Source organism: Megalobrama amblycephala, linkage group LG15 (assembly GCF_018812025.1).
Source record: "Megalobrama amblycephala isolate DHTTF-2021 linkage group LG15, ASM1881202v1, whole genome shotgun sequence".
NCBI classification, from domain to species: domain Eukaryota; kingdom Metazoa; phylum Chordata; class Actinopteri; order Cypriniformes; family Xenocyprididae; genus Megalobrama; species Megalobrama amblycephala.
Window position 1 is genome coordinate 5177118 of NC_063058.1, and position 12046 is coordinate 5189163.

A 12046-nucleotide genomic window follows, 5' to 3' on the forward strand; every position below is an offset into this window, starting at 1 on the left:
AGGGTAAGTAATAAATGACAGAATTTTCATTTTCATTTTTGGGTGAACTAACCCTTTAAAGTAGGGTCCTATGCACCACTTAGAGCTTTTCTGACAGTCTGAAAACAGCAGCTTCAAGTGGTTGTAGCTAGCTCTTTGCCAGCTCCCATTGGATTGACAGTTTTCAGGACTTGAGTGTAGAGTAGTACCCTCCCTCGGCAGGATTTTAAGTAGTGTTCTCTGCTCCTCAGGTTAGCTCGGTCTGATCTCTAGAGTACCTGAAGTATTGTGATCCTGGAGGTGCGCCATTCTCTAGACAGAAAATTGTGACAGAGTGGTGGCTCTCTTTGGTAGCACGTCTTTAGTTGAAGTCTGGAGTAGAACCCTTCCCTACTGTGAAGGTGTTTAAGCAGGATATCCTGCTCCCCTGGGACCTTTACCTATAAGGTGTGAATGCTCCCTAACTAAATTGGAAGGAGCTGTTTCCCCTTGGGTGTCCTTTGGGTAGAGGTAATTTTCTTGCTCCCCTTATAGGAAACAGGCTAGAAATAGGAAAATAAAATTGTTTCGGGTCCATATTCCCTTAATGGCGGTGTCTAGTGTAAACTTGCAAACTTGTCTCTTTTTGCTGGCCCTGCAAGGAAGGGAGGATGGCTGTAAAGGCTTGGAATTTCCTTGTATTGGGTGTGAAGCTTGGGTAGTGGCTTTAGGGAATTTTGTCACTGACAGTCGTCCAGTGCATCTGAGTTGGGAAAGCTGTCTGACCCAGGCAGATAAATCCATTGAGTCATGAGGTTTCTACCCATTGTGGTAGTACTTCAACACAGCTAATGTGGCAGTCACTGCCCTCAGCATGGTGTAGTGGGTATTTGTTCCTCATAACGTCTTGTCAGATGCAGTGGGAGTTCCTTTTCAAAAGGGAATGTCTCGGGTTACAAATGTAACCCTGGTTCCCTGAAAAGGGGAACGAGACATTGCATTTCATTGCCATACTTTAGGTAGGCCTGCCCATGTCTCCTTTAGACAAAGAAGCTGATGGCGTGTACTACAGGCATCCTCTTAAACTCACAGCCACACTGGTAGTGACATCACATACTGTCGTAGGCCAATAAGAGTGTCGCATTTAAACACATGCTTCAGGTGTCGGTTACGCTGATGACGTTCCCCATAACATCTTGTCAGACGCAGTGTCTCGTTCCCTTTCTCAGGGATCATGAATACATTTGTAACCCAAGACGTTTTTCATCTTCAGTAAACGGTAAACGTACAGTGGGGGATCTGAGAATCATTGTCTTTCCTTCTGAAAGTGTCTTTGTCTTATTTGGGATGGCCGCACAAATGTTAGAGTTCTGTAAGTAGGACTTTCTATTACTTAATTTTATATTTTTACTCCATAGATAGTTTTGACCAAAATTGCACTGTAACTCTTGCATTCTAGATCAATAAAGATCCAATATACTATAAAATATTCACATAGAGAACATATAGGCCAAATATTATTACAAATAATTCCATAAAGTGTTATTAATAATATCATTGTTTATTCTGTTTTTTTTTGTTTTGTTTTTTTTACTTATTGTTTGAATGTTATGCTGAAGCAAGTACATTTTGCAATCTGACCCAAACTGTCATTTATTTTCATATGCTTCAGCTGAGCTAATGAATGATCCTAAATGCTGTTTTCTCTTTCTACAATCAAATGCTGTTTTCTCTTTCTACAATCACACAGATAAAACTCGTGAAAGAAGGTCAGAGCTTGCTGCTCAGGTTAGTATTTTAACCCCTGGGGATTTTAAACTAGTCCTAGACTAAAATGCATGTTTGAGCTGTTTTAAAGCAGCTTGTTTCCGATATATCTTAAAATATGTATGTACCATTGTTCTGTCTCAAGATGCACACCAGTAATGCACACTTTTTTTTCTAGTGAACATTTATAAAAAGAACTTAAATGGCCTAATTGAACTATTGCCTGATCCTGACTTTGGCCAATCCCTGTCTGTGAAACCTAAAAGTTTTACCAACAACATAAAAATTGTTTACTCAAAATGAAAACCCTGTAATTAATTATTCATCCTCATGTCTTTTTTTGTTCCCTTTCAAGGGAACGAGACACTGCGTCAATCGCTATGGGAACGCCTCTGCGTGATTGCGTCGTGAAGCACGTATGAAATCAGTCCAATAGGGTGACGGGACGTCATAGGCGGGTGACGCTTCTGCCGAGGCAGACCGGCGCCTGATGTCGTGGGGTTCGCAAATGAATCTAACAGAGGGTTTTTGAGACGGGCGCTGCCCTATCTCAGCCCTCACCTGTTGGATTTAATGTCTCTATTCGGAGTCAGGAAGCACACGCTGCAGTTCCTTCCTCTCCAGTTGAGACAGCTGCACTGATGACATCCAGTTCTGAGGAGTTGGATGTTTTTAGTGTGGAAACAGGTGAAGCTGAAGACTCGCCACTTCAGTTTTCTTGTTAGTGAGGAGTTTGTGGAGGTGCTTGATTTAATATTGAATGGCCAACCGAGAAACAAGAGCTGCAAGTCAAAAGAACAAATTAGAACAAATAAGTTTTTCCATTTAGATAAGCTCAACCTCCACATCGTGGCTTACTGTTTTTCCCGACCTCCACACTGAGGTGTCGGGGTCGTGGAATAAGCCTGTCTCATACCATATATTTTACATCATACAGTGATGTGTTAGGTATAAGAAGGCACGGTTATGGTGGCTGCTGGGCGGGAGCAGCCGAGGCCGAGTAACGAACTTCTCACACAGAAGAATCCTGACGCCAGAGGTATCAGGATACTGAGGGTGGTCCCCTCCGAAGCCAGATGGCGTTCACCTCATTATATGGTGCCCGTCTGCCTTTCGGTGCCCTCAGGGGGGCGCTCTGCCAACCCCGCCGCAATGCCGGGGCGCAGTGGTTCCCTGCGAGTCACCCCAGGGTGGGCCCGCTCTCTGGTGCAGCCAAGCCAGTCGTTCCCTGCCGGGGTTCCGCTTCAGGGCACTGTGCTGGCTGCCCATATTCCACCAGAGGCCAGCCTTGAGAGGCTGGTTGCATTAGTAGATAGAAAGGAGGCTATAAAAAGGGTTCCTCCTCCTAGCAGGAAGTCAGGGTTTTACAGCCGCTATTTCATTGTAGCAAAGAAAGATGGGGGATTGCATCCGATTTTAGATCTGCGTCAGTTAAATCGAACAGTAGCAAAGCTCAAGTTCAAAATGCTGACAATAAAACATATTGTGTCACAAATCAGATCCGAGGACTGGTTTGTCACGATAGATGTAAAAGACGCGTACTTCCATGTATCAATCCTCCCGCAACACAGGAAGTTCCTAAGGTTTGCTTTCGGGGGCGAAGCATTCCAATATCGGGTTCTTCCCTTCGGCCAAGCACTGTCACCCCGCACCTTCACCAAATGTGTAGATGCGGCTCTGACGTACTTGCGTATGCAGGGCATCCGCAATCTGAACTACATAGACGATTGGTTGATTCTGGCTCAATCAGAGCAGATGGTGGTTCAACATCAAGATGTTGTTCTCGCTCACATGAGGTTAGGGTTGAGACTAAACGCAAAGAACAGTGTGCTTTCTCCAGCTCAGAGGACCGGCTCGCATAACATCGATTCTACTGACCATCTCAGACATAAAGCTAGGCCAGTCACTCACTGTCAAACAGTTCCAGAGAACGTTAGATCTTATGGCAGCAGCATCCAGCGTGATACATTTTGGCATGTTGAAAATAAGACCACTGCAGTGGTGGCTCAAAACCAAGGGGTTCTCACTGAGGGGGAATCTCTTTCGTATAATCAGAGTCACGCGGCGATGCCTTCGTGCTCTAGTTATATGGAAGCAACCTTAGAGCTCCCGACACAGGTCCCTGGGACAGAAACTTAGTCGTTGCGTCACGCTAACGACAGATGCATCCCTCACGGGCTAGGGGTGATCATGAGTGGTCGCTCAACTCGAGGTCTGTGGCAGGACCATCATCTCTCTTGGCACATAAATTGCCTGGAGATGCTGGCGGTGTTTCTAGCACTGAAACAATTCCTTGCTAGTTCGATCAGACAACACATCGGTGGTCTCATATATAAACCACCAGGGGGGTCTGAGATCACGCCCGTTATACAAAATGGCGCATCAGATCCTCCTGTGGTCCCAAGGGAAACTGCTCTCTATCAGGGCAGAGTACATCCCTGGGTACCTGAATGAGGGAGCAGACATCCTGTCGAGGCAGGGGCCGAGGCCCGGGGAGTGGAGACTTCATCCCGAGGTGGTGAAGCTCCTGTGGGAGAACTATGGCAAAGTCCAAGTGGATCTGTTTCCGTCTCGAGAGACGACTCACTGTCCACTATGGTTCTTGGCCTCTGAGCTTGGCTTGGCCTCTGAGGGGGCCCAGATCATAAGCTCCGGTCTCTCAGCTGAGGTTGTTGAGACCATTCTCTAATCCAGAGGTTCACTTCATGGTGTGGAAATCACCAGTGGGATCCAGTTAACTGCCCCATTGGCGTGGTGCTGGAGTTCCTGCATGAAAAGATTTTCTACGGGGATATCCCCCTCCACACTTAAGGTGTATGTGGCGGCCTTAGCTGCTTACCACGCTCCTTTAGGTGGAGTATCTTTGGAGAGACACCCGCTTATAACTTGTTTCCTCCGTGGCACTTTGAGGCTTAGACCTGCAGTTTGCAGGCTTGGGATTTGGCCGTTGTATCACAAGGCCTTTCTGTGGCCCTCTTCGAGCCTATCGAAGAGATTCCCAAGAAATTTCTCACACTCAAAACAGTGTTTCTCCTTGCTATTACGTCTCTTAAAAGATTTGGAAACATTCAAGCACTCTCGGTATCTCCATCGTGCCTGGAATTTGCGCCCGGTATGGTCAAGGCTTCCTTGCATCCTAGACCGGGATACATTCCAAAGGTTCTCACTAATACTGTGAGACCTACTGTACTGCAGGCCTTCTGTCCTCCTTTTATGACGTCGGACCAGGAAAAGCTTAATCTGCTGTGCCCGGTTAGGGCATTGGATGCCTATGTCCACAGAGCTAAAGCCATGTGGAGAAAATCAGATCATTTATTTGTATTTTTCGGGTCTCCCTGCATCCAAGCAGAGAATGAGCAAGTGGGTGGTCGAGGCGCAGGTGTTTTCATGAGTTGTGCGCTTTGGCTTCACATGAACGGTCACTTGCTCATATGGCGACGTTGGGATTGTCGTTCCTATAGCGATTGACGCAGCACAAGTTCCCTTGAAAGGGAACGTCTCGGCTACGTATGTAACCTTAGTTCCCTGAATAGGGAACGAAACGCTGCGTCGCCCTGCCATACTCCCGGCTTGCCCGTAAGCTCTTTGCTTCAGAATTCAGAAGCTGAATGAGTGCGTTTTCGGGTAGGCTTTATAGTTCCTGGTCAGTGACGTCACCCGCCTATGACGTCCCATCACACTTTCGGACTGATTTCATACGTGCTTCACGAAGCAATCGCGCAGATACACAGGAAACAGGAATAAACACGTAAACGTTAACAAGAACTGGCAAACACTAAAGCCCCGTTCACACCGCCAGCGAATTTTTCGCTGCATGTCGCTAGTCTCCTACTGTGAAGTCGCTTGTGGGCGTTCCTACTCCTGTCGCTCTAATGTCATTGGTAGACTGCACGTCTGATCATATCTATAGAAAATGCAATCACAAATGATATATAAAACTAAGAAATAATTCTAATTTGATTAGGAATTAGGTTTAAAATAATTAAAAGTAATATTCTGCTGTTGTAGTGTTGTGACTGCAGAGCTCAGTGCATTAAATCATTAACTAAATTAACAATCGTTCTATCAACAAATTAAACTCACTCATACTGTCAAAAAAATACTAAAACATCATTTGAATTTGACAAATAACCAATTTTCTTGTCCCTAATAATCAACACAATGCAGGGGAAACTGTAATATGAACTGTAGCAGTGCTAAACTGCTCACAGCATCATATAATTAACAACACAAAATGTATGAATCAAACTCACAAGATTGCCGACAGTTTCTTTTCCACGCATTGTTTTATTATATCCATGTATGTACAGTCAAATCATATAAAACAGTGAAATCGCTCCGGAACTATGTCCTGTCTGTCTGTCCTGCACTTGAGACGTGATGTGAACTCCACAGAGCCTTCACTCCTATTGGTTGTCGCTCGTGAAATTCGCTCCTGATTTGCATAAAGTTAAATATATGAGAACTTTTGTCGCCTGTCTCCCGTCGCTTGACACGCCTACATTCCGTCGCCAATGGTCACTGTTGCTCTTGTCGCCGGAAGTCGCCAGTGCTCCATTGAAATGAATGGGATCCTGTCGCTTTGTTGCTTCTTGTCGCTGGCGGTGTGAACGGGGCTTAAGGGAGAACTGAAGGCTTAAGGCTGATTTATACTTCTGCGTCAAGTGTATGCCGTAGCTACGTCGTAGGCCTATGCCATAGCTACGGCATACACTTGACGGACTGCAAGCGCTGTGATTGGTCTGCTAGAACCCCTCCCGTGGGTTAAAAAACTGGTGCGGAGCAATTGGAGGGGTGCGAGCGTTTACAACTTCCATATGAATGAAAAAATGCTCTGTTTCAGGGGACACATACAGTCAAACTGCAACAAAAGTCATTACCTACCTATTTGCAGCTTCTCTGCCGTTTCTATTTGTAAGCTTCTCGGACAACGTACATGATGAGCTGCTTCTTCTTCGGCTTTTGCCTTGATCATCAACATGACCGTGGACACTGCCTCCTAGTGGTCTGCATGCACGTCGATTCAGAAGTATAAATAAAAACAGATGCATAGCCTACGGCACAGAGGCTCCGGCGTAGTCCGACACAGAAGTATAAATCAGCCTTTATAAGCATGAACAAACAAAGGGAGCTAACAAGTTAATTAACAACACATAGTTGGTTTAATTAGGTATTTATCTCACCTGACAATTCCAAACCCATATGCTATTTTTTTCTAGTTTATAACAAAAGGCATTATGAAGCATTTCTTTTTCAGACAACAGCACTTCATAGTGACCATGTCTATTAAATTTGCCTTTTTTGTTTGCCTATGGAAAAAGCAAAATAAATAAACAAATTAATGAATGAATAACAGCATGAGATCAGGGCAGTATTCCAGAAAGCAGGTTATGTGATTCTTACCTGGGTAAGTTTACTCAGAGCAGGGGTTCCCAACCACATTCCAGTAGGCCCCCCAACACTGCATGTTTTCCATTTCTCCTTAATCAAACACACCTGGGCCTGTATTTATCAAGCCTCTGAGAATTACTCACAAGAACACTGCTAAGAATTGACTTAAGAGTAAAAAAAAATTCTTGGCTCAAAGCTGCGCTTTAAAGTTAGTTATCAAGCATCTCAGTCATACTTTAAGTGAAGTGTAGGACTAAATAGATTAAATAGATAACTATCACTGAATAGATTTCCTTATTTAACCTGTTAGCCAGCACCCCCGCTTTTGGAAAATCCCAAGAAATGACATACCCAAACTAAAACAGATACAGTTCATGAACCCTTTGCACTAAAAGCATAAGTAATGTCTCATTTGAAAGCAGACACTTTACAGTTTATTGTAAAGTCATAATTAATTATTGTCACAATGAAGAAAATAGTTAAAAATAGCTTCAAAGTTTTGAAAAGTTATTAGAAATGTATTTTTATGAAATATCTTTATGGAAATAAAAGTGAAGTTGCCTTTTAGCAATCTAGAAACGCACTGCAGCTAAAGCCACATGTCTGACCATATTACATTTCAAATCTGAAGATGTTAAGTCTAAAACTCTGAGTTTTATTAAATGTTTTTCAAGACCATTTCATGAGACTTTATTTTGAAAAGACTCTAAAGTGCTAACTGATGTTTATTGTCATCATCTAAGCATCTATTCAAGTGTATTGTCTCGTTTGTTATGTGGTGGTAACTGCCCCATTCAGTTTCAGTCTCCCCTGAACACATTCACACCTCTCCGGCCTGCTTATGGCTCAAATTATTATTTTCTTTTGTCCCTATTATAATTACTATTCAAGATTTAATCCCTCATTTCTTTTACCAAACTTCTCACTTCACCTTCTTTGAAACTGTATCTAATGCCCTTCTTGAAAATTCAAAATTATTTATTTGCATTAGCTCAGAACAGGTGCATCTCTGGGCTCGCTAGCATGTTAGGTTAGCACACCAACAAAACACGACAATTTATAAGATTAAAACCATGTTTTTGCTCCAAACGTACAAGTCGAGTGTTTTAAATAACCTTCTTTGATGTGATGTGGCTTCGGATAAAAAATCAGACAGAAAAGCTATCTCGATTAGCATTGCATTATAAATATAATCTATCTAAATATTAATACCAGACATGTCATAAGGAACAAAGATAAACTACATATCGTCACAATCGTGTATTTATTACTTTTAAAAGTGTCGATTTGCATATATATTGATGTTTTCAGCGATCTCTGTGTTGTTTCCTGGGAGGTCACATGATATGTATTTTTCTTCCGTGAAGCATTTGTGGACTAGAGCGCCCTCCGTCTGCAGGTATGAGTTGAAAACACAGTAGATCTGTGTATACAGCGTTAATATAATGAAAACAGCGCGTTTTGGGTAAAAATTGAATAAATATTACTCCCCTGTATAGAAAATTGACATAAACGTATGACAATCCATCAATATTTCTCCAAATGTGCATGCCTTTAAGCTAAAAGCCCTGAGGGATGTTATTTTGTGGAGTTTTTTTATGACGATCTCACAGGAGTTTTTTTCTCAATGGCTGAGGCTGACGCTCATATTTCAATGAAAAGGTAACGACTCCGTTTTTCATATTCATAACTCCCGACACATATTAACAAATAACGGACACCATACAATATTAAGAGTAAAATAGAGATTAAAAATTGAAGCTTGAGTCTTAGATCTTTTTAATGATGTATAGTTTGTCAAGGTAATTACTTTACATTTAACAGTAATTTTGATCTAATTTAAACAAAGAAGCTTCCGTGCGTCAGCTCCAGTAAAGGTTAACAGGTTAAAGGATTAGTCCACTTTTAAATAAACTTTTCCTGATAATTTACTCACCCACATGTCATCCAAGATGTCCATGTCTTTCTTTCTTCAGTCGAAAAGAAATTAAAGTTTTTGATGAAAACATTCCAGGACTATATTCTATATTCTCCTTATAGTAGATTTCAATGGGCACCAAACAGTTGAAGGTCAAAATTAGTTTCACTGCAGCTTCAAATTGTTCTACACAATCCCAGATGAGAAGTAAGGGTCTTGTCTAGTGAAACCATTGCAGCATTTATGGCTGAAACCAAGTTTTAGCCATAAATGCTCATCTTGAACTAGCTCTCTTCTTCTTCCCCTCTATTAGAATTCTGGCAGTGTAGACACTGCTAAGTGTATTACTGCCCTCCACAGGTCAAAGTTTGAACTAACTGTTATATACTATTGATATATTATGCATATATTATATTGCATATAAAAATTTGTTCAAAACTTTGACTTGTGGAGGGCAGTAATACACTTAGCGGAGTCTACACTGCCAGAATTCATCAGCTCATTAGTAGAGACTCCAAGACCCGAAATGGGTGTGTCAGACAAAGGAGAGATACCTCAACATCCGGTTCCAAAACCTGAGGTAACCTTCAGGGTATGCAAGTATCCATAGCAACTTATTCTCTGAACATAACCTGCTCCGGAGCAAGTCATGTTTCAGGGTTATTTTACTTCAGAGTTATATACACTGAACAAAATTATAAACGCAACACTTTTGTTTTCGCCCCCATTTTTCATGAGCTTGAACTCTAAGACTTTTTCTGTGTACACAAAAGGCCTATTTCTCTCAAATATTATTCACAAATCTGTCTAAATCTGTGTTATTGAGCACTTTTCCTTTGCCTAGATAATCTATCCACCTCACAGGTGTGGCATATCAAGATGCTGATTAGACAGCATGATTATTGCACAGGTGTGCCTTAGGCTGGCCACAAGAAAAGGCCACTCTAAAATGTGCAGTTTTACTGAACACGTTGTCATATATGCCGATCCAGAGCATCCCAAATATGCTCAATGGGTGACATGTCTGGTGAGTATGCTGGCCATGCAAGAACTGGGATGTTTTCAGCTTCCAGGAATTGTATCTCTGTATCACTGTATCTCTGTGCATTCAAAATGCCATCAATAAAATGCACCTGTGTTCGTTGTCCATAACATACGCCTGCTCATACCATAACCCCACCGCCACCATGGGCCATTCGATCCACAACGTTGACATCAGCAAACCGCTCAACCACACGACGCCATACACACTGTCTGCCATCTGCCCTATACAGTGAAAACCAGGATTCATCCGTGAAGAGAACACCTCTCCAAAGTGCCAGACGCTATCGAATGTGAGCATTTGCCCACTCAAGTCAGTAACGATGACGAACTGCAGTCAGGTCGAGACCCCGATGAGAATGACGTGCATGCAGATGAGCTTCCCTGAGACAGTTTCTGACATTTTGTGCAGAAATTCTTTGGTTATGCAAACCGATTGTTGCAGCAGCTGTCCAGGTGGCTGGTCTCAGACGATCTTGGAGGTGAAGATGCTGGATGTGGAGGTCCTGGGCTGGTGTGGTTACACGTGGTCTGTGGTTGTGAGTCCGGTTGGATGTTCTGCCAAATTCTCTGAAACACTTTTGGAGACGGCTTATGCTAGAGAAATGAACATTCAATTCATCAGCAACAGCTCTGGTGGACATTCCTGCAGTCAGCATGCCAATTGCACGCTCCCTCAAAACTTGCGACATCTGTGGCATTGTGCTGTGTGATAAAACTGCACATTTTAGGGCCTGTTTATACCTGGTCACTTCATGCTTTTTCTCTGATCGGATAGCTTTCTGATCGTGAAAAGATCAGGTCTAAATGCCCTCCGAAACGCATTCGAAACGGATATAAATCCGATCTCTCAAACCACTTCAGGAGGTGGTCTGGGATGCATTCCATTCAAAACTGAACAGGTCTAAATGCATCTGGTTGTTGAAACCACATATGTAAATTTAACTCCTCCCAAAAACACTAAAAAATAAATGTGTGAGAGCATGTTATAGGCTAAATAACATGTTATTGCCAGATATGACAGCGCCACTGCAGCATGCATCGCTGTAAATGAGCAGCAAACTGTCGCAAATCAAACTGAAAGTAAGTCTCAGGCGCTCAAAACACAATCATCTTCATTAAAAGTAATGAGACTAAATGATCTTACCAGTGCTGATGCCATGCTCTCTCCTATTGTGTCTTTGATTTTTAAATTAGCTGATGATCAATAAAATACAGCTCATATTTGTTGCTTTCGGTGACGTGAACTCCATGAAATCTGCATATAGTGCAGGAATTGAAGATCAGATTTAAATCCGTTTTGTGGAGACACATTTATGTGGCCAAGTGTAAATGCAATCGTTTTTATAAATCAGATAGCTATAGAGTGGCCTTAGAGTGGCCTTTTCTTGTGGCCAGCCTAAGGCACACCTGTTCAATAATCATGCTGTCTAATCAGCATCTTGATATGCCACACCTGTGAGGTGGATGGATTATCTCGGCAAAGGAGAAGTGGTCACTAACACAGATTTAGACAGATTTGTGCACAATATTTGAGATAAATATGCCTTTTGTGTACATAGAAAAAAAAGTCTTAGATCTCAGCTCATTAAAAATGGGGGCAAAAACAAAAGTGTTGCGTTTATAATTTTGTTCAGTGTATATACAGTACTGTGCAAAAGCCTTAGGCAAATTAGTATTTTCACCCCAAAAAAGGGTTTTAAGCCAGTTATCTATATCTTTTGCCATAGTGTGTCAGTAAATATTAGTTTACATTTCCAAACATTCATTTTGCTATTAATTGTAATAATCCAGTAATATTTTTATATGGGCAAGCAGTCTGACAATAGTCGGTGCCCCACACAGAGATCTGGACCTGTATGTATAAATCTTTTCAGAAATGCTCTTAAGTTTTGACTTAAGTGTCAAAAAATTCTTAGTAAAATGTAGGACTTTTCTAAGAGTAGGAGACTTTTATAAAGAGGCTAATAG

General features: G+C 42.2%; 1 protein-coding gene across 2 annotated transcripts in view; it reads left to right on the forward strand.

Moving 5' to 3' along the window:
* Positions 1-12046, forward strand: part of LOC125246578 — a 72437-nt gene that overhangs the window by 29905 nt on the left and 30486 nt on the right. Inside the window, exons 7-9 of one of the 2 annotated variants that reach the window (XM_048157541.1) lie at positions 1232-1330; positions 1709-1746; positions 1904-1998. In XM_048157541.1, the coding sequence (XP_048013498.1) occupies positions 1232-1330; positions 1709-1746; positions 1904-1906 (140 nt within the window). In that variant the 3' untranslated portion in view covers positions 1907-1998. Of the gene's footprint in view, positions 1-1231; positions 1331-1708; positions 1747-1903; positions 1999-12046 lie in introns of those variants that run through there. The other variant, XM_048157540.1, reaches the window with a different exon arrangement.